This window comes from Lissotriton vulgaris, chromosome 6, assembly GCF_964263255.1.
Source record: "Lissotriton vulgaris chromosome 6, aLisVul1.2, whole genome shotgun sequence".
In the NCBI taxonomy this organism is placed as follows: Eukaryota; Metazoa; Chordata; class Amphibia; order Caudata; family Salamandridae; genus Lissotriton; species Lissotriton vulgaris.
The window spans coordinates 127270245-127297630 of NC_141694.1; the positions used below are offsets into that span (position 1 = coordinate 127270245).

Consider the following 27386-nt stretch of genomic DNA (forward strand, 5'->3'; position numbering starts at 1 on the left):
CTGTCCAGGTGGGGCCAGCAGCGATTGAGGAATTCCTATAAGGAAAGTAGCGTATTTTAACGGGATCGTAGGGGCAAGTAGCCGGCTGGTGACCCAATAACGTGAGAGGGCTAGCTTCGTGTAAAAGCCAGGGGCTGCCTGTCAAACCTCAGATCCCCACCTTACCTCGGACGTCGCTGGTGGCAGGCTGCTCTACACCTACCCCTCCCACACGAACTCCGGTGACTGGACAGCCGGCAGCGTAGTACAGCGAGGTCCAGTGTTGATAACGGAGAGTAAAGCGCGCGCAGGGGGTGTGTCAATCCAATCGCCCGATTACGGCGCGCGGCAGTAGAAACCAACGAGGGGTTGGTAGGCGATAGCGCGGACCAAGTCCAAAATAAACCGGCGCCATCTTAGAATGGGTTTGAAAGGCTCGCAAGGCTTGTACGGGGCACTAGGGAGTGGACCAAGGGTCCAGATTGGAAATAATAATAATATTCTAGCGGGTTTCCCCCTAGCATGCGCAAGTGTGGAGCACCGAAGGCATGGCCAGAGAAAGTGTTCAAGCCAGCCCAGAATGGATTTGCAAAGACTTCTTTGTATATATAAATAAATATATATATCCAGTGGGGCATGTATTGAGGCGCTTGGGAAAGGATAGCTAGGCTAGATTAGTAGTGACTAGGTAGTGGGTCTCCCCTTGGCATACGCAAGTAATATGCAAGGGATGAACTAGAGATAGCACTGAACAATTCGGAGGCCATCTATAATTCGGTATGGGAGTGCAGCCAGGCATGTTGAGACACTAGTAATTGGACAACTGGTCCGGAATGATCCCTATCTGGCGAGTGTCGCCCAGGGCACCCCATCATTCAGTCCCAGATCGTCGCTCTGAAGCCGATGTATCCATCTCTGTTCATATCTGAACAGGGCTTGTTGGTTCAGGTTCGGTAAAGACTCGATGACAGTCCATCGAATGTTCTCTGGAGAGTGATTATTGTCCTTGCAGTGTTCGTACAGCTTTGTGTGTGTTTTATGACATCGGACGTTGCTATTGTGCTCCATTATACGTTGCTTCACAGGACGCATTGTCATCCCGATGTACAATAGATCGCAAGGACAGATCAAAGCATAAATGCATTTGGAACTGTTGCAGTTGGTATGTCTGCTCATTGTCCACGTGAAGTTCTTGTTCAGTACAACGGTCTTACCCTGGATGGTCTGGGGGCAGACAACACAGGATCCACAGCGATAGTGTCCAGTCACTGGGGGGAGGTCCCAGAGTGTATTAACAGACTGAGTGCTGGTTTTCTTAGGACGGGTATGGATGAGGGTGTCCTTGAGGTTAGCCGTCCTTTTAAATGCAAATCGTGGGTGCGGTAACTCCATACCTGCGGAGTTGAGAATACCCCAGTGGGTATTGACAGTCTTTTTAATGAATGAGGAGTTTCTTGTAAATGAAGTAACACAAGTGATCTTATCATCCGGCTCCTTGGGGTGTGTCTCAAGAAGGGCCTCTCTATTATTGTTGAGGGCCCGTTTGGTAGAGTTCTTTAGAAGACGTGTGGGGTAACCCCGGTCGAGGAGTTTGGTTTGCAGAGTTTGTGCCTGTCGTTTGTAGTCGGCGATTGAACTGCAATTTCTCCGAAGGCGGAGAAATTGTCCAAAGGGGAGGTTATCCCTAAGGGATTTCGTGTGGTGACTGGAGTAAGGCAGGAGACTGTTCCTGTCAGTCTCCTTCGTGTAGAGACTGGTGCTGATTGTAGTTGGCTCCAGGATTATGCTGAGGTCCAAATAGGGTATGGATTGATCCGAGATGGTGCCAGTGAACTTAAGAAAGGGGTCTTGTTGATTTATCCATGTGCAGAAAGCCTCACATGTCGTCCGATCCCCCTTCCAGAACACCAGGATGTCGTCGATGTACCGACGCCAGCACGTGAGATTTTCACGGAATGGGTTGTATTCAGGGGGGTAGATGCATTTTTTCTCGAACGATGCCATGTAGAGGCATGCCAGGCTCGGCGCAAAGGTCGAGCCCATTGATGTCCCGCGGATCTGGTGGTACAGGTTGGACTCGTATTTGAAAAAGTTTTCGGTCAATGCAATATATGCCAACTCCATTATAAATGAAACAGGGGTAGGGGACGACCACTCTTCTTGTCGTAGAAGGGCGTCCACAACTTCCAGCGTTGCCTGTTGGGGTATATTTGTATACAACGCTTCCACGTCGAGAGTTAAGAGAAGGTCAATGTCCTCTCTGCCATCCATGTCGTCGATGAGCCGAAGCACATCTCTCGTGTCCTGCAAATATGACGGGATGGATTTAACCAGAGGTTGCAGGAAGGCATCGCAGAATTGAGAAAGGGGTTCTAAAATTGAGCCGATGCCAGACACAATAGGTCTACCCGGGACTGGGGTGGTACCCTTATGTATTTTAGGCAGGGTGTAGAAGTATGGTATGACCGGGTCGGTGGTCACCAGAAATTCTGCCTCTTTTTTACTTATCCATTCGTTGGTCTCTGCTTCGATGACCAGGGACATCACGGTGGTGGTCAGTCGGTTGGTTGGATCCTCTGTCAATAATCTATAATGGGACGTGTTTGCTAGTTGGCGTCTACACTCCTGATCGTAGTCATCGTAGTTTTGTATGACAGTGGCTCCCCCCTTGTCAGCTTGCTTGATGACAATTGAAGTGTCCTTGCCGAGGGAGGAAGCTGCCTGTCTTTCAACATTGGAAAGGTTGTTAAACGGTTTGATAGAGGGTTTGTTCTTCATGGTTTGCAGAACCGCTCTTTCAAACGTCAGGACCTCTGGTGGAACCATCCCATCGGTGGGGGTGAAGGAGGAAGGCTTCCTGAGACCCGTGTCCTCACAGGGTAAGTCGGGCCGATTGTTGAAGAAGGCCCGGAGACGTATCTTTCTGAAGAACTGCTTAAGCTCGATCATTTCCTGAAATGAGTCAGGGATCGGTGTAGGGACAAAGCCCAGTCCTTTTTCCAGGACACTCTCCTCTGTGGTGGTCAGATTTCTATTGGAAAGGTTCACGATCAAACTCTTCTCCCTTTGGTTGTCGCGCTCCTGGTTTCCACTCCCGTTGGCTCTGGCATCTGGTCTTGCCACTGTACACCCTTGTTCCCGCCTCGCTTTCGCCCTCTTCCTCTGCCCCAACCTCTGCCTTGAAAAGGAGGCGGATTAAGGGGGTAGAATTGCGGGGGGCCCTGAGGGTAGAAGGGGTATTGCCATGGTGGTGGTACATGGGGTGGGCCATGGAACACTGGTCCTTGGTGGTATCCTTGTTGCCATGGACGTGTTGGTCGTGCATTTCTCACTGGATAGCCTCCACTGGAATCACTACTCGTGGAGCCCCGCCTGGTGTCTGTGCTTGAATTATCGTCCGAAGAGTAGGTGTTCTTCTTTCCTTTGTAGTCATCCTTGAGGTAGGGATAGACCTTCTCCTTTGCGAATTTGGCTATATCTTTCTCCAATTTGGTGGTTTTCTGTTTGAGCAGGAAGTCATAGTGGTCAGCCATCTCTTGGTTGATCTCAGCGAGTTTTGTTGTAAAGGCTGGTTTGTTGTTTTTGGAAGTGGCATTTTTCATGGTTGCTTCTATGGCAGAGATTTTCTCTTGGAGCGCTTCAGACAATCGTTTGGCAGTCTGGCTGATCAGAAACAGTAGGTCCTTGGTGCATTTCCAGGAGACCTGGCACCAGTCTACTTTGAACCGTTTGTCGTCTAAGAACAGCCTGGGGACGATGTTTACAATTAGGCCCTGAGGCGCTATATTGCTCTTCAGGTATTCTGTCATCATTAACCCGTGAATCGTTATCCTGATCAGTTCTTTTTTCATCTCACATAGTGTGGACCACTCATCAGAAGAAGTTCCTGACACCGCAGCTGGAGGATTATTGAGGAGTGAAGGAGTGTTCCTTAGTGTTTCAGCAATAGTATCTTCATTAAAGCTGAGACCAGGGACATCCTCCATATTGGTGTGGAATGTGGCAGGGGTCGGGGTGCCCTGTGCTACGTGGCCAGGGCAGAGTGTCAAAGAAACACTCAACAGAGTGTACTCAAGGTTTTCTGTGCGGCTTGGTCCAAGGGGCGGAAAATCCTTGCCCCTGGTAACCTAAAACAAAGCAATTCCCGTGCAGGATGCACGCTGAAGCTGGTATCAAAAAAAGGGGAATGGGGGTGGACGATTTTTGAGTGGGGTCCAATGTACTCGTCCTGAGAAACAGCTATCAATAGAGTTGTACAGAGTTCCCCAAGGGGAGCCAAAGAATTTTAGCTCAGCCTTTCTTCTCTCTCACTCACTTAAAAAGTGGGGGTTCAGTGCATGGTGTAGACCCTTGTCAGAATGTAAGGATACCTCACACAGGCTATCGGCAGGACCACAACTGTTGCCCCAGCCGATGACCGTCCAGCGTCATCATCGGTATCCTGCTCCTACGGCAGGCTGGCGGTGCAATGCCCGTCGGGCAGCTACAAAAGCTGCACTTTGGCGGAGATCTTCTATTCCGTGCCAACGGGTGTGTGGGTGTGAGGGGCCTGTAAAAAGGTGCAATAGTGAGCGTGGTGGTGTGTTTTAAAAAAAGTCAGTAGAGTCCTAAAATAGAGAGGATTTTATTGGTCAGGCTCACTGCTTTATTAAAAAAGTGAAGGGGTATTAAGGAGTGGTGAACAATGAGACCAAACCTTTATTCAACCCTTGTTGTGGAAACGGTCAACATGTTTCTCGCCCTAAGGGCGATTCATCAGGACCTTGTGCTCATATAATTGCTAACATCCCCCGGGATTTGGGAGGACACTGGTATACGACCTGTATGGTGTCGCTCGCGGATGTTTCCTTATAACAGAACTCCTGAAAATGAAGAGAAACAAGCACCCAAACAATGATGTCAAAAGTAAATCATTATTGTGCCTATATCCAGGGTGTCGGCGGATACGTGCCCAGTGGTTAACGTTCTGTTTAGGCGGTGGTAGGGTCGGGTGGTGCTGTGAGTGAGAATTGTTTAGAAAATATATAAACATATATATACACAGTGCGCCTAGGTGAGCAGCTCAGCATAGTGCTGCCATGCTGCATCGCTATAACATGCATCTAGGTGAAGGCGTCGCATTCTCGCCTGTGCATATGTACAGGAAAGTGGTGCATCCTCATTTAGTCGAGCGGTGGATTGCGCCAATGGTATATTATTATGCAAGCATTTATAGGCTAAGATTTGAGCCGAAAACGCTTAAAAAGCTTAAAAAACCGCACAGTTAGAACCAAGAGGTAGTGTGATGTAATTTGACACTCTGTAGCTAAGTAAGTTCGATGCTGGCGAGAAGGTCGTGTATCCCAGCAAGGAAAAAATGATTAAATAAATAAAGCGAGTCAACATGCCATGCTGGATGCGTGCGTCTGAAGAGACGCGTGCGTCTATGTGAACGCCAGTTACAGAGTCACTGTACCACTTACCCGGAGGAATTCCTGTATAAGGCCTCACAAGCTGTCCAGGTGGGGCCAGCAGCGATTGAGGAATTCCTATAAGGAAAGTAGCGTATTTTAACGGGATCGTAGGGGCAAGTAGCCGGCTGGTGACCCAATAACGTGAGAGGGCTAGCTTCGTGTAAAAGCCAGGGGCTGCCTGTCAAACCTCAGATCCCCACCTTACCTCGGACGTCGCTGGTGGCAGGCTGCTCTACACCTACCCCTCCCACACGAACTCCGGTGACTGGACAGCCGGCAGCGTAGTACAGCGAGGTCCAGTGTTGATAACGGAGAGTAAAGCGCGCGCAGGGGGTGTGTCAATCCAATCGCCCGATTACGGCGCGCGGCAGTAGAAACCAACGAGGGGTTGGTAGGCGATAGCGCGGACCAAGTCCAAAATAAACCGGCGTCATCTTAGAATGGGTTTGAAAGGCTCGCAAGGCTTGTACGGGGCACTAGGGAGTGGACCAAGGGTCCAGATTGGAAATAATAATAATATTCTAGCGGGTTTCCCCCTAGCATGCGCAAGTGTGGAGCACCGAAGGCATGGCCAGAGAAAGTGTTCAAGCCAGCCCAGAATGGATTTGCAAAGACTTCTTTGTATATATAAATAAATATATATATCCAGTGGGGCATGTATTGAGGCGCTTGGGAAAGGATAGCTAGGCTAGATTAGTAGTGACTAGGTAGTGGGTCTCCCCTTGGCATACGCAAGTAATATGCAAGGGATGAACTAGAGATAGCACTGAACAATTCGGAGGCCATCTATAATTCGGTATGGGAGTGCAGCCAGGCATGTTGAGACACTAGTAATTGGACAACTGGTCCGGAATGATCCCTATCTGGCGAGTGTCGCCCAGGGCACCCCATCATTCAGTCCCAGATCGTCGCTCTGAAGCCGATGTATCCATCTCTGTTCATATCTGAACAGGGCTTGTTGGTTCAGGTTCGGTAAAGACTCGATGACAGTCCATCGAATGTTCTCTGGAGAGTGATTATTGTCCTTGCAGTGTTCGTACAGCTTTGTGTGTGTTTTATGACATCGGACGTTGCTATTGTGCTCCATTATACGTTGCTTCACAGGACGCATTGTCATCCCGATGTACAATAGATCGCAAGGACAGATCAAAGCATAAATGCATTTGGAACTGTTGCAGTTGGTATGTCTGCTCATTGTCCAAGTGAAGTTCTTGTTCAGTACAACGGTCTTACCCTGGATGGTCTGGGGGCAGACAACACAGGATCCACAGCGATAGTGTCCAGTCACTGGGGGGAGGTCCCAGAGTGTATTAACAGACTGAGTGCTGGTTTTCTTAGGACGGGTATGGATGAGGGTGTCCTTGAGGTTAGCCGTCCTTTTAAATGCAAATCGTGGGTGCGGTAACTCCATACCTGCGGAGTTGAGAATACCCCAGTGGGTATTGACAGTCTTTTTAATGAATGAGGAGTTTCTTGTAAATGAAGTAACACAAGTGATCTTATCATCCGGCTCCTTGGGGTGTGTCTCAAGAAGGGCCTCTCTATTATTGTTGAGGGCCCGTTTGGTAGAGTTCTTTAGAAGACGTGTGGGGTAACCCCGGTCGAGGAGTTTGGTTTGCAGAGTTTGTGCCTGTCGTTTGTAGTCGGCGATTGAACTGCAATTTCTCCGAAGGCGGAGAAATTGTCCAAAGGGGAGGTTATCCCTAAGGGATTTCGTGTGGTGACTGGAGTAAGGCAGGAGACTGTTCCTGTCAGTCTCCTTCGTGTAGAGACTGGTGCTGATTGTAGTTGGCTCCAGGATTATGCTGAGGTCCAAATAGGGTATGGATTGATCCGAGATGGTGCCAGTGAACTTAAGAAAGGGGTCTTGTTGATTTATCCATGTGCAGAAAGCCTCACATGTCGTCCGATCCCCCTTCCAGAACACCAGGATGTCGTCGATGTACCGACGCCAGCACGTGAGATTTTCACGGAATGGGTTGTATTCAGGGGGGTAGATGCATTTTTTCTCGAACGATGCCATGTAGAGGCATGCCAGGCTCGGCGCAAAGGTCGAGCCCATTGATGTCCCGCGGATCTGGTGGTACAGGTTGGACTCGTATTTGAAAAAGTTTTCGGTCAATGCAATATATGCCAACTCCATTATAAATGAAACAGGGGTAGGGGACGACCACTCTTCTTGTCGTAGAAGGGCGTCCACAACTTCCAGCGTTGCCTGTTGGGGTATATTTGTATACAACGCTTCCACGTCGAGAGTTAAGAGAAGGTCAATGTCCTCTCTGCCATCCATGTCGTCGATGAGCCGAAGCACATCTCTCGTGTCCTGCAAATATGACGGGATGGATTTAACCAGAGGTTGCAGGAAGGCATCGCAGAATTGAGAAAGGGGTTCTAAAATTGAGCCGATGCCAGACACAATAGGTCTACCCGGGACTGGGGTGGTACCCTTATGTATTTTAGGCAGGGTGTAGAAGTATGGTATGACCGGGTCGGTGGTCACCAGAAATTCTGCCTCTTTTTTACTTATCCATTCGTTGGTCTCTGCTTCGATGACCAGGGACATCACGGTGGTGGTCAGTCGGTTGGTTGGATCCTCTGTCAATAATCTATAATGGGACGTGTTTGCTAGTTGGCGTCTACACTCCTGATCGTAGTCATCGTAGTTTTGTATGACAGTGGCTCCCCCCTTGTCAGCTTGCTTGATGACAATTGAAGTGTCCTTGCCGAGGGAGGAAGCTGCCTGTCTTTCAACATTGGAAAGGTTGTTAAACGGTTTGATAGAGGGTTTGTTCTTCATGGTTTGCAGAACCGCTCTTTCAAACGTCAGGACCTCTGGTGGAACCATCCCATCGGTGGGGGTGAAGGAGGAAGGCTTCCTGAGACCCGTGTCCTCACAGGGTAAGTCGGGCTGATTGTTGAAGAAGGCCCGGAGACGTATCTTTCTGAAGAACTGCTTAAGCTCGATCATTTCCTGAAATGAGTCAGGGATCGGTGTAGGGACAAAGCCCAGTCCTTTTTCCAGGACACTCTCCTCTGTGGTGGTCAGATTTCTATTGGAAAGGTTCACGATCAAACTCTTCTCCCTTTGGTTGTCGCGCTCCTGGTTTCCACTCCCGTTGGCTCTGGCATCTGGTCTTGCCACTGTACACCCTTGTTCCCGCCTCGCTTTCGCCCTCTTCCTCTGCCCCAACCTCTGCCTTGAAAAGGAGGCGGATTAAGGGGGTAGAATTGCGGGGGGCCCTGAGGGTAGAAGGGGTATTGCCATGGTGGTGGTACATGGGGTGGGCCATGGAACACTGGTCCTTGGTGGTATCCTTGTTGCCATGGACGTGTTGGTCGTGCATTTCTCACTGGATAGCCTCCACTGGAATCACTACTCGTGGAGCCCCGCCTGGTGTCTGTGCTTGAATTATCGTCCGAAGAGTAGGTGTTCTTCTTTCCTTTGTAGTCATCCTTGAGGTAGGGATAGACCTTCTCCTTTGCGAATTTGGCTATATCTTTCTCCAATTTGGTGGTTTTCTGTTTGAGCAGGAAGTCATAGTGGTCAGCCATCTCTTGGTTGATCTCAGTGAGTTTTGTTGTAAAGGCTGGTTTGTTGTTTTTGGAAGTGGCATTTTTCATGGTTGCTTCTATGGCAGAGATTTTCTCTTGGAGCGCTTCAGACAATCGTTTGGCAGTCTGGCTGATCAGAAACAGTAGGTCCTTGGTGCATTTCCAGGAGACCTGGCACCAGTCTACTTTGAACCGTTTGTCGTCTAAGAACAGCCTGGGGACGATGTTTACAATTAGGCCCTGCGGCGCTATATTGCTCCTCAGGTATTCTGTCATCATTAACCCGTGAATCGTTATCAACAAACCAGCCTTTACAACAAAACTCGCTGAGATCAACCAAGAGATGGCTGACCACTATGACTTCCTGCTCAAACAGAAAACCACCAAATTGGAGAAAGATATAGCCAAATTCGCAAAGGAGAAGGTCTATCCCTACCTCAAGGATGACTACAAAGGAAAGAAGAACACCTACTCTTCGGACGATAATTCAAGCACAGACACCAGGCGGGGCTCCACGAGTAGTGATTCCAGTGGAGGCTATCCAGTGAGAAATGCACGACCAACACGTCCATGGCAACAAGGATACCACCAAGGACCAGTGTTCCATGGCCCACCCCATGTACCACCACCATGGCAATACCCCTTCTACCCTCAGGGCCCCCCGCAATTCTACCCCCTTAATCCGCCTCCTTTTCAAGGCAGAGGTTGGGGCAGAGGAAGAGGGCGAAAGCGAGGCGGGAACAAGGGTGTACAGTGGCAAGACCAGATGCCAGAGCCAACGGGAGTGGAAACCAGGAGCGCGACAACCAAAGGGAGAAGAGTTTGATCGTGAACCTTTCCAATAGAAATCTGACCACCACAGAGGAGAGTGTCCTGGAAAAAGGACTGGGCTTTGTCCCTACACCGATCCCTGACTCATTTCAGGAAATGATCGAGCTTAAGCAGTTCTTCAGAAAGATACGTCTCCGGGCCTTCTTCAACAATCGGCCCGACTTACCCTGTGAGGACACGGGTCTCAGGAAGCCTTCCTCCTTCACCCCCACCGATGGGATGGTTCCACCAGAGGTCCTGACGTTTGAAAGAGCGGTTCTGCAAACCATGAAGAACAAACCCTCTATCAAACCGTTTAACAACCTTTCCAATGTTGAAAGACAGGCAGCTTCATCCCTCTGCAAGGACACTTCAATTGTCATCAAGCAAGCTGACAAGGGGGGAGCCACTGTCATACAAAACTACGATGACTACGATCAGGAGTGTAGACGCCAACTAGCAAACACGTCCCATTATAGATTATTGACAGAGGATCCAACCAACCGACTGACCACCACCGTGATGTCCCTGGTCATCGAAGCAGAGACCAACGAATGGATAAGTAAAAAAGAGGCAGAATTTCTGGTGACCACCGACCCGGTCATACCATACTTCTACACCCTGCCTAAAATACATAAGGGTACCACCCCAGTCCCGGGTAGACCTATTGTGTCTGGCATCGGCTCAATTTTAGAACCCCTTTCTCAATTCTGCGATGCCTTCCTGCAACCTCTGGTTAAATCCATCCCGTCATATTTGCAGGACACGAGAGATGTGCTTCGGCTCATCGACGACATGGATGGCAGAGAGGACATTGACCTTCTCTTAACTCTCGACGTGGAAGCGTTGTATACAAATATACCCCAACAGGCAACGCTGGAAGTTGTGGACGCCCTTCTACGACAAGAAGAGTGGTCGTCCCCTACCCCTGTTTCATTTATAATGGAGTTGGCATATATTGCATTGACCGAAAACTTTTTCAAATACGAGTCCAACCTGTACCACCAGATCCGCGGGACATCAATGGGCTCGACCTTTGCGCCGAGCCTGGCATGCCTCTACATGGCATCGTTCGAGAAAAAATGCATCTACCCCCCTGAATACAACCCATTCCGTGAAAATCTCACGTGCTGGCGTCGGTACATCGACGACATCCTGGTGTTCTGGAAGGGGGATCGGACGACATGTGAGGCTTTCTGCACATGGATAAATCAACAAGACCCCTTTCTTAAGTTCACTGGCACCATCTCGGATCAATCCATACCCTATTTGGACCTCAGCATAATCCTGGAGCCAACTACAATCAGCACCAGTCTCTACACGAAGGAGACTGACAGGAACAGTCTCCTGCCTTACTCCAGTCACCACACGAAATCCCTTAGGGATAACCTCCCCTTTGGACAATTTCTCCGCCTTCGGAGAAATTGCAGTTCAATCGCCGACTACAAACGACAGGCACAAACTCTGCAAACCAAACTCCTCGACCGGGGTTACCCCACACGTCTTCTAAAGAACTCTACCAAACGGGCCCTCAACAATAATAGAGAGGCCCTTCTTGAGACACACCCCAAGGAGCCGGATGATAAGATCACTTGTGTTACTTCATTTACAAGAAACTCCTCATTCATTAAAAAGACTGTCAATACCCACTGGGGTATTCTCAACTCCGCAGGTATGGAGTTACCGCACCCACGATTTGCATTTAAAAGGACGGCTAACCTCAAGGACACCCTCATCCATACCCGTCCTAAGAAAACCAGCACTCAGTCTGTTAATACACTCTGGGACCTCCCCCCAGTGACTGGACACTATCGCTGTGGATCCTGTGTTGTCTGCCCCCAGACCATCCAGGGTAAGACCGTTGTACTGAACAAGAACTTCACTTGGACAATGAGCAGACATACCAACTGCAACAGTTCCAAATGCATTTATGCTTTGATCTGTCCTTGCGATCTATTGTACATCGGGATGACAATGCGTCCTGTGAAGCAACGTATAATGGAGCACAATAGCAACGTCCGATGTCATAAAACACACACAAAGCTGTACGAACACTGCAAGGACAATAATCACTCTCCAGAGAACATTCGATGGACTGTCATCGAGTCTTTACCGAACCTGAACCAACAAGCCCTGTTCAGATATGAACAGAGATGGATACATCGGCTTCAGAGCGACGATCTGGGACTGAATGATGGGGTGCCCTGGGCGACACTCGCCAGATAGGGATCATTCCGGACCAGTTGTCCAATTACTAGTGTCTCAACATGCCTGGCTGCACTCCCATACCGAATTATAGATGGCCTCCGAATTGTTCAGTGCTATCTCTAGTTCATCCCTTGCATATTACTTGCGTATGCCAAGGGGAGACCCACTACCTAGTCACTACTAATCTAGCCTAGCTATCCTTTCCCAAGCGCCTCAATACATGCCCCACTGGATATATATATTTATTTATATATACAAAGAAGTCTTTGCAAATCCATTCTGGGCTGGCTTGAACACTTTCTCTGGCCATGCCTTCGGTGCTCCACACTTGCGCATGCTAGGGGGAAACCCGCTAGAATATTATTATTATTTCCAATCTGGACCCTTGGTCCACTCCCTAGTGCCCCGTACAAGCCTTGCGAGCCTTTCAAACCCATTCTAAGATGGCGCCGGTTTATTTTGGACTTGGTCCGCGCTATCGCCTACCAACCCCTCGTTGGTTTCTACTGCCGCGCGCCGTAATCAGGCGATTGGATTGACACACCCCCTGCGCGCGCTTTACTCTCCGTTATCAACACTGGACCTCGCTGTACTACGCTGCCGGCTGTCCAGTCACCGGAGTTCGTGTGGGAGGGGTAGGTGTAGAGCAGCCTGCCACCAGCGACGTCCGAGGTAAGGTGGGGATCTGAGGTTTGACAGGCAGCCCCTGGCTTTTACACGAAGCTAGCCCTCTCACGTTATTGGGTCACCAGCCGGCTACTTGCCCCTACGATCCCGTTAAAATACGCTACTTTCCTTATAGGAATTCCTCAATCGCTGCTGGCCCCACCTGGACAGCTTGTGAGGCCTTATACAGGAATTCCTCCGGGTAAGTGGTACAGTGACTCTGTAACTGGCGTTCACATAGACGCACGCGTCTCTTCAGACGCACGCATCCAGCATGGCATGTTGACTCGCTTTATTTATTTAATCATTTTTTCCTTGCTGGGATACACGACCTTCTCGCCAGCATCGAACTTACTTAGCTACAGAGTGTCAAATTACATCACACTACCTCTTGGTTCTAACTGTGCGGTTTTTTAAGCTTTTTAAGCGTTTTCGGCTCAAATCTTAGCCTATAAATGCTTGCATAATAATATACCATTGGCGCAATCCACCGCTCGACTAAATGAGGATGCACCACTTTCCTGTACATATGCACAGGCGAGAATGCGACGCCTTCACCTAGATGCATGTTATAGCGATGCAGCATGGCAGCACTATGCTGAGCTGCTCACCTAGGCGCACTGTGTATATATATGTTTATATATTTTCTAAACAATTCTCACTCACAGCACCACCCGACCCTACCACCGCCTAAACAGAACGTTAACCACTGGGCACGTATCCGCCGACACCCTGGATATAGGCACAATAATGATTTACTTTTGACATCATTGTTTGGGTGCTTGTTTCTCTTCATTTTCAGGAGTTCTGTTATAAGGAAACATCCGCGAGCGACACCATACAGGTCGTATACCAGTGTCCTCCCAAATCCCGGGGGATGTTAGCAATTACATGAGCACAAGGTCCTGATGAATCGCCCTTAGGGCGAGAAACATGTTGACCGTTTCCACAACAAGGGTTGAATAAAGGTTTGGTCTCATTGTTCACCACTCCTTAATACCCCTTCACTTTTTTAATAAAGCAGTGAGCCTGACCAATAAAATCCTCTCTATTTTAGGACTCTACTGACTTTTTTTAAAACACACCACCACGCTCACTATTGCACCTTTTTACAGGCCCCTCACACCCACACACCCGTTGGCACGGAATAGAAGATCTCCGCCAAAGTGCAGCTTTTGTAGCTGCCCGACGGGCATTGCACCGCCAGCCTGCCGTAGGAGCAGGATACCGATGATGACGCTGGACGGTCATCGGCTGGGGCAACAGTTGTGGTCCTGCCGATAGCCTGTGTGAGGTATCCTTACATTCTGACAAGGGTCTACACCATGCACTGAACCCCCACTTTTTAAGTGAGTGAGAGAGAAGAAAGGCTGAGCTAAAATTCTTTGGCTCCCCTTGGGGAACTCTGTACAACTCTATTGATAGCTGCTGCAGAATGCAGCATGCATAGAGGAAAACAACAAGGACAAATGAATACATTTCCCCTCATTGCGTCTCCCTACGCCTCCCCTGGGGAGGCGTAGCATTGAGACGCATTTCCAGATTTAATATTTCTTGTAAATCTGGAAATGTGTCTGGTTACATGGGTGTTGCGTGGGAACACCCACAGCAGCACCCATAGAACGCCCCTTTCACGCAAAGTGCTGCGTGTAAAGGGGCTGTATTTACAAGGACAGGAAAAGCAACACAGGGTAGCTTCTCCTGTCCTGATAAATATGGGGCAGAAAAATAAGCTGCCAGTGTGTCACAAAAAGTGACTCACTGGCAGGACACGGGGTTGTGAATCTGCCCCTAAGTTTTTTGAGTTGTATTGTTCCCACAGGGTGCACCTATAAGCTGCTCTAAAACCCACTCAAAAATATAGGGATAATGACTTTATAGTGCACATCACAACCGAACAGCCCGTAATATGCTTAAATAATAGACATTGCACAACTTAATGGTGCTCACATTATCAGCAATCTGAAGAAACCCAACAGCTACATATAGACCTTTACAATTCTACTTAATAAATACTTATCCGACCGTGTGACACTATGAAGGTGGGGCAACTCTTTGCAGCATCAGTTCTTGCATAGATGAAAGAATGGCGATGTGCCAGGCTCATGTGACACAAATTCGATCCAGCAACCACCTTCGCCTCTGATCAGGAATGTTTAATTTGCTGGGTATCAAGAGAGTAATGTGGTTTGCATCAAGGGGTCTCTTCAACCAATGAAAAGAGTATACCCCTCACAGCACAGCTTAATATTGCAGTCTCAAAAGCAGTAAATGGATCATTGCAGCCACAGCAACTGATCTGAATAGCCCAACTAATTCTTCTTTATCACACTCCTCTGTCTTATTGAAAAAGCCCTAGTGTTGAAGTATTAATTAATTTTAAATAGTAAAGTAATCAGTGCAAAATAAAAGTTGCATTTAAATGTGTGATTGTTGTATACCTGGATATGTTAATTCTTCACTGCGTGCCTAACCCCTAGAAGGGCATTATTTGCACAATCTGTCAGACAAATTACGTACCTTTGGTAATGCTTTTTCTGGAGGATACTCTATCTAACTGCAGATTCCTAGCCTTTTCAATCCCCCAGGTGCCAGATTGTGTCCAGAATTCTTCACAGCATTTGCTTCCAATGGGCGGGCAACTTCATCAGACTGCTCATTTACCTCACACTGCCTCTAGAAGCAAAGGTATGGAGCCCAATATAGGCGACCCCCTTTTGCTGACGTCAGTTACTTTCTTTATGCACCCTTTAACGTGGTTCGATTGTGACAAATTGCAAGAGTGACAGCATGCAAAATCTAACTTAGTATCTTTCTGGAGTCCATAACGAAGGACAGAGAGGAGTGACGGCAGTAATTAATCTGTATTTCTTCGGTGGCACCTTTTTACCGCTGATTCCTCACAGTTTTCATGAATAGCAAAGCAGCGCCTACCTTGGCCCTTCCTGTGGATTTATTGAACTGATATTAATGCCTGGTGAAGATGTACACAGACACCCATTTAGCAACCTGGCAGATGTCCAAAGCCTTGGCTCGGGTGGAATGAGCCTGAAGGCCATCTGAAGGCTCCTTTTTTACCAGGACATAGCATGTTTTTATGCACAAGATGATTCACCTGGATAATGTTTGCTACTGGATCACCATTCACCATTTTAGCACCGACAAAGCCTATAAAAAGATGATCATCCACCTGGTGCTCTGTCATACGATCCATGTAGATCTTTTTGGATCTAGCTGCTGAAGCCTGTCTTCCTTAGAAGGGTGAGGTGGAGCAAAAAAGGCAGGGAAAGTGCACGTGCAAGGGAGTGTCAGGATAAATGAAGCACCAATTTGCCCAGGGAGAAGATTGCATGGACAATGACTGTAGCTCAGAGACGTGTCTCACACCATCAAGACCCCTGGCACCACCTGTCGGCACACCGGATGCAGTCTGGCACCCGGGGGAATTCAACAGGTAAGGAATCTGCAGTTAGACATATCCATCACATTAGCCTTTATTTTCACAGAGAAGCAATATTTAAGGCACTGGCTTAGGTACAGTACCTGTGTCTAGATGTGATGGCAGCAGGCTAGCATGAGAGGTGTATAAGAATGGAAATATTTTCAGTATTCCCATTAGATTTGTATCTAAGCAATGTTTTGCCTTAGCTTCATGTAGTCGGAGTTAAAAACTCCGCATGAATATTTGAAAAGTTTCAGTAATCTGAGTGAATAAGATAGTACATTATATTTTCATGCTGGTGACCTTTTTGCTGAAACATTTTTACAGACAATTCTAAAAACGTTTCTCTCCTAATTTAGGTAATGGCCATTGCACCGATGCATTACATCTGGCAGCGAGAGCGTTCTGTACACCACAGTGGAGCAGTTCGAAATTACGGCAAGGAAGACGCCCCATTCCCTAAAGGACCAAGTGCAACGCCTATAAACTGTTCAATCTGTGGTAAGAAAGGGAGATTCGTAGGGCTAGGACTGTCTCCCTCCTCTTCGTCCTCATCCAGTGCTTCCATCAATGAGAAGGAGGAGCAGGAATCCCAGGATTCCGATGGATCAAACTCCTGTGACAAAATGCTGATTGATCCTCCTCAGTTGCCAGGTAGGAGTAGCTTACATTGTAATTCAAGGTGCATATTAAGGATGATTCACTGCTTTCCTTCCTAATGGGATTTGAGAAGTTGCTGCACGGGTGGGATGAAACTCTAGAAGTGAAAGACTGAAGTAGAACTACTTGTGTGCCCTCTTGTCCCAAACACTAACAGTTACCCTTCTGCCTACCACATTTCTTGAGTCAACTGAAGAATTTGAGCAGACGGGGTTTCATGTGTTAAAGTGAATCGGTCTTTCATATCTGACAAGACTGCTACAAGTTTAACGGATGTTTACACGATACAAATATATGAAATAACAAGCATTGGCAATGCCAATAGATCTCGCCTAAAATACATCAATTGGCTTTGTCGATGTTTTTTAACCGTGTTGCACAGCAGTGCGGCAGCTGTCCATTAGGGCTGGAAATAAAGAAAATGAAAGCAGCATGACGCAGTCAACATTTGCCATGCAGTAGCACTTTAAAAATAAAATAAAAAATTAGTCATGTTACAGAGAGGCCACGCTGCTATGCCAACATGGTTAAAAATATAGACAAAGAAAATAGATCTTGTATATGCGAAACCTATTGTCTTTGCCAATGCTTACATAGACAGAACACCATCACAGGCACTCTTTGACAAAACATACCGCATGTAGGCCGCAGATTTCTGAGTTTTAATTAAACTGGGCATAACCTGACCGTTCCAAAAGTAAAATAAGAAAATTCCCGAGAGTAGTGCACTGCACGAGCCACCGTAGTTGTTACAGCTAAAGGTGAACGGTTCTCGCTTCAGTGCTCCTATGCCTGTAATAGTTCGGCCGGATCTCATTCCTTCTGCTACTGAGCACACAATCTGTCAAAATAACTTCTGCAAACAACAACGGAGAGTGAGGGGAAGGGGGTGGGGGGGTGGGGTTGGGGGGGGAGGGTTATCCCGTGAGCGTGGAATAAACGGGGTGCGTGGCCCCATGAACAGTTTAAAATGCACTTTCATTACATAACTGTCTGTCAAGTCTTAGCTCATAAAAATATCACCATGATGGATGAGGTGGGGGCACTTCTGCACAGCGGAGAACCTTTTTTGAAAATTGGGTGTGGTCTAGAAATACTCAAAGACACACAGATAAAGGGTTTTAGACACAGGGAATCGTACTCCCGTGCATCAAAGTCTGGAAACCGAGTGCAACCCATGCTTTCCTGCTGACGTCCTGCTAGACATGTCAGCCGCCTTCGACACCATCTCCCACCATATATTATAACAACAACTGTGAGAGATGAGTATCAGAGGAACAGCCCTAAGCTGGCTCAGAAGCTATTTAAAAGACCGAACTACCATAGTACAACTGGGCACCCCAGCTTCTCGTAGCCATCCAGGATGGTAGACAAGTGAGTCCCCCAGGGATCCATACTCATCCTTTTCAACTTTTATGTGGCACCCCTGTCCAAGGTGATTAGATCATATGGGTTTGACGTATTGTCATACGCTGATGACACCCAGCTACTAATCACCCTCGGTCCCGGCCCAACTAATACTAGAATTAGATTTAAAAACTGTATGACTCATATTAACCTATGGATGCAAGCTAACTATCTGCAGCTCAATGCCAGTAAGACCGAGATCATCTTATTTGGCAAGGGTCATGGACACTGGTCCAACCACTAGTGGCCCCATAGTCTTGGCTCCTGTCTTTCTCCTAAACCCATGGTACGCAACCTTGGAGTAAAAATTGATGACAAACTATCCATGAAAGACCAGGTAAACCAAATAGTGAGTACTTGTTATGACCTAACGAGGCGTACATAAGATCTTCCAACGGATCCCATTAGAGTCAAGAAAACCGCTTGTCCAAGGCTTAATCATCAGTCGTCTTGACTATGGAAATGCTTTAACACCTTGGCTGCTAGGTGTTTTCCCCTCCTATGCTGACTTATCGTTGGGTCCATTGATCATGACGAGCTCAGCTCGTCATCAGCACAGCTCAACCGTGCATCATGACGAGCTGAGCTCGTCATGAGCATGGAAAGGGTTAATGGCCTCAATCAACAGAGAGCTTGTCACCAGGCTCCAAGTCTTACAGAACACAGCTGCCAGGCTGGTACTAAACCTTCAACCTCGGTCCTTGTCAGTGCTCAGTCTGAAAACTCTTCACTGGCTCAGTTAGAAAACGGATCAGTTTTAAGATGAGCTATCTGGTACACAAGACCTTGTTTGAAAATGGGCCAAGCTACCTGGCCATAAACTAAACTGGTATCTCCCTCCCAAAAACCTTAGGTCTGGAACTAAACATATTCTCACTCCACTCAGGGTGCGAACGGCTAGGCACCGTGGCCGATCATTTTTCCATCTAGCCCCCCGCCTGTGGAACGAACTCCCATTGCAGCTGCGCACTATTTCGAATCATAACCAGTTCTGAATAAAGCTTAAAACCTGGCTGTTCTGACTGCCCACCCTTCCCTCGTTTTCAGCAGTGCTATCTTCGCTTTCACCAGCATTCGCTGCAGCGCTTTGAGACCCCTCTGGGTGATATGTGTGGTCAATAAAACTCTATGACTAGGACTAAGACGTGATTATGCATTAATAACAACCCTTGTAAGGGCATGAATGAGTCATTGAACCATTAGAGGGCAAACATCCTTTGGCGGGCAGAAAAAATGCCACACTAAGGCGCTGAGGTGAGGAAAAAATAATCAAAGAAGGGATGGCGAGAAGGCAGGTACAATAGGAGAGCGGGCAGTTCGGGGGCAAGAAGGCACGGATAACGGCAGGTAGGAAGGGAGGTGGGGGGGAAAAGGCCCAACAACAGGAGGGATGGGGTGGATACCAAAGCATGACGTGCCTGAGGAGGAGAACCTCATTAAAGAAAATAGTGCTCACAGTCTAAAATATCACGTACCGTGTAACAACCAAAGTAAAGGGGTCAGTCGCCATGGGAGGTGGCAAATGAAGAGGAGGCTGTACTAAGGAGGGACTAACAAGCCTATTTATGAATCAGAAGCCAGCATTTAGGACAGACAATGACACAAGCCAATGGCAAATATGGGCGGAGAGTGGGCGGGGCTTCTATTCGCTACTCCACCACAACAAGTCTTGCAAAGCAGCGCATGCGCACTGACTCAGGCTAGACCTAAAAGGTAATACTCTACCAAAAAATAAGATGCATTCTTTTTTAGCTGTCCCCTTCAAATAACACCCGTTTTGCTTGTTGAGTTGAATGGCTATTAAATCAGTCACAATTAGAAACACCTGTTGTCACATGAATAATGGTGACACTGAATCTTTTATTAGAGCACTCAAATATTTCCATACACTTAGAAGCCTCCTACACATATGGTACTTGGAATGTTCACCTTAAAAAATATAGCCTAAGCATGTTTACATTGTAAAAGTAGTTTTAACTACATGTTAGAAACTCGGGTATCAAGTACCAGTTTGTCGGTTATAACAATTTAAGAAAACGCTTTCCTGGTGTGCTCTTAATTTTGTATCTCAAGTCTTGTCAATATATTTACCATTTATGTCACAATCAGATTATGTCGTACAATACTGCTTTTTTTTTTTTTAAATCAAAGCACATGTTTTTAAAAATAGTATTTCACTTGACTAACATGGTGGAAGTGAGGCCTATTCTAGGGCTCCTGGGGTAGTCAGTGGTTACTGGGAAGCATTCTGCTTGGGTACTGTTGTTTGCCCCTTGTGTCCCAGGGCTACAATACTGGTGCACTCCAACTGATTGACCAAGTTACTCTTTTTCTGATCTTGATTGTTGAACAATGGTAAGATCAAGCAGCACAAGCTGGGGGAACTGATGCTGCCTATACGCTAGCTAAACCCCTAATATAGTCTCCGAATTTTCGAAACTTGTGAGTAAACTATTTAGCAGAGTCAGGAGACCCAGAGAATGTGCAGAGGACCTACTTTTCTTAAAGCACTTTAAAACACAGTTGACATTTGCATTGAACAGGCATGAACCATCGAAAGGCATATCCAAGAGAAAGGCTTGTCCACCTCCAGAGAATCCTGTGGAACGCATCCAGGGATTGCAGTGGAGCAGAACACTAGTGCCAACTGATTTTCCCAGGCAACCAGTAGTATCAAGGCCAGCATGAATCAAGTATTTGGATCCATCTTGATCATTCTGAATGGGTTGAGCAAGTGATGCCCTAAGGTATTCTGGGACTGCAGGCAGCATCTAGCAGCTCATCTCTCAGAATGTGTGCCTATATCTGCCTAACAAACAAACTGCATTGACTGAGCGCATTGCCAGGCTGGTCTAAAGGGAACAGTTGTTTTCTGAACACCTCAGCCTCTGACTCTCTCTATGGGGAATAGGGTGGGGTTCGCCTTGCTGATTGAAGCCTGAACCACCACACTTTCCGACGTATGGTGTCTTGTGAGGAAATCATGGTTGCTTGGTGCCAGTCTGTAATGTCTGGCCAGCAGCCTATTCTCGGGTGGGGAAGATTAGGGCTTTGACCAGATGCCCATTAAAGTGTCAGTGAGGGGCCTCACTGAACAGGAACAACAACGTAGGTGTGACTGGCACATGCTGCAAGATTTCCATAAAGACATTTGTTTTTAACATAAATGGAGGGTAGTTGTAGGCCCAAGTCCAAGTCTGCATGTTGAATTACCACTGCAAATGAGGCAGTGTCTTCCACTGGAAATGGAAAGTTCAACCTTGTTTTAAGGGAGCTATCAAGCCCACTAGCCTCTGGTAAATCCATGAAGTATTGTCATAATTGAAGGGGGTGTAAAACATGCCCATCATCATCTCTGGGTGGTGGCAAGCTTTGATCAGAATCTGAGCTGAAGACAATGGAGCCACTGAGGGCACGTCCATTCTAGAAGAAGAATAGTATTGGAATCAGGCTGTATGGTGACTGTTTACGCTTTTGTAGTGCAACATTGGTAGAGATTGTGTTTAAATTGGTTCAGGGTCATCTCGTTGGGCGGTCGATCCGTTCGAGTCCTTTTGAAGTGGAAATGTCCTGTGGCTGCATTTCCTTGCACCAAGGACGCCAATGCCCTATTGTTAGACCGTCCATCATCCCCTTTTGTATCGCTTTGTTCGCCCTAAGTTGGCAGGGTATGCTCAGACGTGAGTCCCTTGCTCACTTGGCCACTGGATTCAAGATAGCCTGGCTGATGAGGATTATGAATCCGAAACCGGTCCCAGGATGCTTGTTTCTGGTCCAGGGAAGGCATGGCTTGGCAATTCGGGCTGGACTGTTCCCATGAGGCACAGGGTCAGACTGATTTGCATATGGCCATGTCTGAACTGGGGTGGCTGTGTGAGCTAAAGAATGGTGATGGATTAAACCCAGATCAGTTGATTGGGGGTGAGTGTTTGATTTGCTCAAACGCTCCATCCATCATCCCCTTTTGTATCGCTTTGTTCGCCCTAAGTTGGCAGGGTATGCTCAGACGTGAGTCCCTTGCTCACTTGGCCACTGGATTCAAGATAGCCTGGCTGATGAGTATTAAGAATCCGAAACCGGTCCCAGGATGCTTGTTTCTGGTCCAGGGAAGACATGGCTTGGCAGTTCGGGCTGGACTATTCCCATGAGGCACAGGGTCAGACTGATTTGCATATGGCCATGTCTGAACTGGGGTGGCTGAGTGAGCTAAAGAATGGTGATGGATTAAACCCAGATCAGTTGACTGGGGGTGAGTGTTTGATTTGCTCAAACGCTCCGTCCATTATCCCCTTTTGTATCGCTTTGTTCGCCCTAAGTTGGCAGGGTATGCTCAGACGTGAGTCCCTTGCTCACTTGGCCACTGGATTCAAGATAGCCTGGCTGATGAGGATTATGAATCCGAAACCGGTCCCAGGATGCTTGTTTCTGGTCCAGGGGAGACATGGCTTGGCAGTTCGGGCTGGACTGTTCCCATGAGGCACAGGGTCAGACTGATTTGCATATGGCCATGTCTGAACTGGGGTGGCTGAGTGAGCTAAAAAATGGTGATGGATTAAACTCAGATCAGTTGACTGGGGGTGAGTGTTTGATTTGCTCAAACGCTTCTCCATCATCCCCATTTGTATCGCTTTGTTCGCCCTAAGTTGGCAGGGTATGCTCAGACGTGAGTCCCTTGCTCACTTGGCCACTGGATTCAAGATAGCCTAGCTGATGAGGATTATGAATCCGAAACCGGTCCCAGGATGCTTGTTTCTGGTCAGGGGAGACATGGCTTGGCAGTTCGGGCAGGACTGTTCCCATGAGGCACAGGGTCTGACTGATTTGCATATGGCCATGTCTGAACTGGGGTGGCTGAGTGAGCTAAAGAATGGTGATGAATTAAACCCAGATCAGTTGACTGGGGGTGAGTGTTTGATTTGCTCAAACGCTCCGTCCATCATCCCCCTTTTGTATAGCTATTCTTAGACCTGGCACCATTGGGGTGGGTCTCCTTTCCATTTTTTCTGTTGCCTCGTGTGTTTTTGCTGGTATTAGATGCTTTGGGCACTGTGCCACTGCTATACAGTGCAAGTGATCCCTATTGTAAATTGATGTATGGATTAGTGATTCCATGTTTGGCTATTTTGGCTTACTTGTCAGACTATAGTCTAGTGCACTGAGTGTGCCAGGGCGTGTAATCCAAATGATGCTGGTGGGCCTGCAGCACTGGTTGTGCTACCCACAGAAGCATACTTGTAAAATGTGTCTAAGGTCTGCCATTGCAGAGCCTGCGTGCAGTCTGGTACTGTCATGCTGACTGGGCAAGTGCACCCCCTTCCCAGTCCCTAAACCTTCCCTTTTCTTCATATTAAGTCACCCCTATGGTAGGCCCAAGGGCAGGGTGCATTGTAAGTATAAGGCAGGACAAGCCCGGATGTGTGTGGCATGTCCTAATAGTGAATTACAGTGAATTTTTACTATTGCAAGGCTACCTGTTCTCCATAGGCCAGAATGGGCTGTTAGAATTATTACATTTTATAATCCTAACTGTCTCAGAGAATATGGTAGAAAGTCGAGTTTAGTATGCCTGAACTCAGAATAATAAAATACATCTGTTGGACCTGGGGTTACCAGTCCACATAGGGTAGCCTGGCACAGAGTGGAAGAACCTTTTCCAAGGCAATAGTGTAACACTTGCACCACAACCTTCACAGTAACCCAATGCCCATCCACCAAAAAGGAAACACCACACCGTGATTAGAAAAGTAGAAAAACCTTTATATCTTCTTAGTTAGTTTCGTTTTTCTCTTAGTTGCAATCAGGGTCACATTTACACTTTTTTTCATAGTAAAGGTTCATTTGCAGATGTAAACATTTCCCATTCTTATAGAATCTTAATTCGTTGACATTTCTCAGATTTCTGTACTCTAGCAGTAAAGTTGTACTCAAATAATCAATCTCCTTCCCTCCTCTGAAAGAGAGGCAGGCATTATACAACCTGGTATATTCGAACACCAATAAGGCCTCTAATAACAGTTTTCATGGGTTTGTCACTCAGGCATAAATCAATTTCCCAGGTTCATTTAGACTTCTCAAGAATCGACCTTCTTCCTTACAAGGCGCTATGGCAGAGGGAAAGTTGGTTCAGTCAGTTAATGCAGCCTCGATGTTCTCAACAAGTCACAATTTTCACTGGGCACTTCCTAATTGCTTAGCTCTTCTCTTCCTAAGCACTGTGTGACAAGTATTGTTTGTTCAAATGGCTCCCCCGCCCCTCCTTTCAGTGTCAGAAAGCCAGGTTTAATATTCTCCAGTGGCGGTAATGAGCGCCCCCAAAGCACCTCCACGATCTTACCCGGAGGTTGCTGCGTTGGTTCTCAGTCCGCTCGTTCTGCCCGCCCTTCCGACTCTTCAGTCGGACTTCAGCTCACATACAGCAGGATCCCAGCCGTGATTCAGGCCGGGGATGTGCAGCGCTTCACACACGCTGCTTCCGTTCTCGTTCTCTGCCCCTCTCTCGCCTGTCAGTGGAGGTGGGAGTTGCCCGCAGTCCGGCCTCCTCAGCTTCCCGCCCCCTTCTTCCGGCGCTCTTCTGACGGGGTGTTCACTCACACGCAGCGTCGCCTCAGAGAACCCACACTCGGCGGACTTAAACTGGGCCCCTTTTCCTCTCTACCCCTAGATCAAAAAACAAGGGGGGGGCCCGAGGACACCGCCGATCCGCAGCAGAAACACCGCTCGGCAACACTACCCCAGTGGCCCAGTCACCTCATGGTAGGGTTACATTCTCTTTCCACAATTTCGAAGTTCTGAAGTAGTAGCAGGGTCGTCACTAACGTTCCCCTCTCGTTCTTCTCATACGTGCCCCACTGAGTAATCTAAGTGTGGTCAAAACAGGGGAACTTTACAGGGAATAAACCTTTTAACTCCAGGTGGCAGCAAGTGGCAGGGCTCAAGCCGGGGTTTCAGCCTTCTTACATCGACCCTGCTACCTACAACCCTTCACTCCTCCTGGTTCAAGAATCGCTCACCACATCAAGCGATCGTTGAGGATGACAAAAGGGAACTGTGACAGTCTCTTCCTAACCGGAGGTTTCCCAGAGCCACTATTAACTGCTCCTCGTAGTGGGGTCACAGACGCTGTTCCCAGGGCACCGCAAAGGTTAAAGGTTTTTGGACCAAACAGCAGGTGATGGGGCTCAGTCAATAGCTAGGGGGTGACTTCCTCAGTGTAGACAGCCGGCCCGGGGGACGGTCTAGCCTCTAACAGTGTGCCTACCTCCCTGTTCTATCGCCTCCCTTCACACACGGTGCTCTCTGTACTACCCCTGGTGTTGGAACTGGGGTCACCAGTCCCCTAGGGTAGCATGGCACGAGCGGGTAGGCATCAGAAAGCTTATGTGTAAAGCAACCATGCAGCACACGCAACCACTGAGTCAGAAACCTGGGCACGCAATTAGTGACACCACTCCAGTGAGTTTGTGTAAAAACTCAAGTTAACTTTATTAAGATAGATAATCAGGTAGATGGAGCAGGATCAGGGTAGAAGAAATTCATTATAACATTAGCTTTTCAGTTTACCTTTACAAATACATATGTTTCATTTCTCTGTAATAAATACTAGATGAATGAATCTTGAATATGCAATAAATATTAAATATTAGATAAATAAATATTTGAAGAACACAGGCCTGACTACCGCCTTGCTTTGAGTCAGCAAATGAAAGAAATACATTAAAGAGACAACCAAATAGCATTGCGTCTCATTGGTTCTGTGGGCATTTTACCCACTCCTCACCAAACAAGGGTGAGCGTTTCACATCTATAAATATGCAGATAACTAACGGTAGGTTTTAAATCCATATAGCACTAAATAGGAATAAAACATTTCAGCAATCAGGAATATGCATTTCATGCAACAAGGATGGCATCCCCTTAAGTAAACACCTCATTATGTAGACATCCCATTAGTTCTAACTAAACATGGCATTAGGCAGGAATGTAGAACACTTCCTAACAGATCAAGCAACATCACATTAGGTAAATATAAACAGTTCCTTATTTAGGGCTTAACTTGCCATTAGGCCGTATTACATCAGAACATCCAGCCAAGGTGGAACATTCCATGGTTAATGAGCAAACATCTCACCACCCTCCCTGACCAAACAGGCCAGTAACACTCAAGCAGGAAGAACCATCCCCTAAGCGTAGGTAAAACACTTCCTTAGTCAGGAATAAACATTTCCAATTGGATAGACATTCCATCAGTGTAGCATCCCTCAAAAAGGCAACACCTCTCATTAGTGCTTGGATCCCAATTCCCTCTGCAAGGGTACCCATTTCCTTTAGGTAACACTAACCAGTTCCTCAACTAGGAATCAACTTCTCATTAGGAGATTATTCCCATTCCAGTTCTCAGCCCCCTGGCCTTTTTAATATACAGGGGCTCGGTAGGCAATACAGCAGGGTTACAAATAAACTCCTGGCCCAGTTCAAGGGCCCAGCAGGGGTGGTACAGCACATTCCTCCTCACAGCGCTTTGCTGATGTAGTACTGGTCACTGATGACAGCTAAAAGATGTACAGCGCCTCACAACTTCACAGCGCTTCGCAGGGGCATTCAAGATAGCGTTTAGAGGCACTAATGCAGCGCTTAATATAGGTAGACTATAGCGCTTTCAGGGGCACAGCAGATGACAGCCTTAGCAGAGTTAGCGCTTGGAGCCACATGTACAGCTCTCCTACAGTAACAGTCTTCAGGCAGTCCAGCGCCTGGGGGAGAAATACAGCACTTGCAAGGGTGCCGCAGTGCTGGGGAGACCAGCGCTTGGGAGACATGTATAGCGCTTCTCAAGGGCAACAGTTCACAGCGCTTTACAAGCAGCTTGACAGGACAGGCAATCTCTGATTCAGCGCTTCATCCATTGTGGATTTAAAGTAAAGGCAGCTCACAGGACAAGCCACACAGCAGTGGCAGGTTAGCGCAGGAACCCCAGGTGGCGTCAGGAGGGGCACAGGGAGCGACACAGCGCCAATACCTGGGAAGTTCCTCAACAGTCCTGTGGGGATTTAGTTCTCTTCTTGGCGTGATGTTTCTTGCGCCCTTAGTTTATTTGCTTGGTTTCTTGTTCCTTGATTTCTTCTTGGCGCAGCTGTTTCTCTTCCAGGGGATCCTCATCAATAGTCATAAGCACTGAATATTCCCGCCCATGTGCGGGACCCCGGAAACAA

The 27386-nt window shown here is 47.6% G+C and overlaps 1 protein-coding gene across 1 annotated transcript in view; it reads left to right on the forward strand.

Moving 5' to 3' along the window:
* Positions 1 to 27386, forward strand: part of SPDYA (speedy/RINGO cell cycle regulator family member A) — a 476376-nt gene that overhangs the window by 353061 nt on the left and 95929 nt on the right. The window contains exon 6 of the mRNA XM_086926142.1: positions 16470 to 16764. Within this exon, the coding sequence (XP_086782268.1) occupies positions 16470 to 16764 (295 nt within the window). The remainder of the gene's footprint in view (positions 1 to 16469; positions 16765 to 27386) is intronic.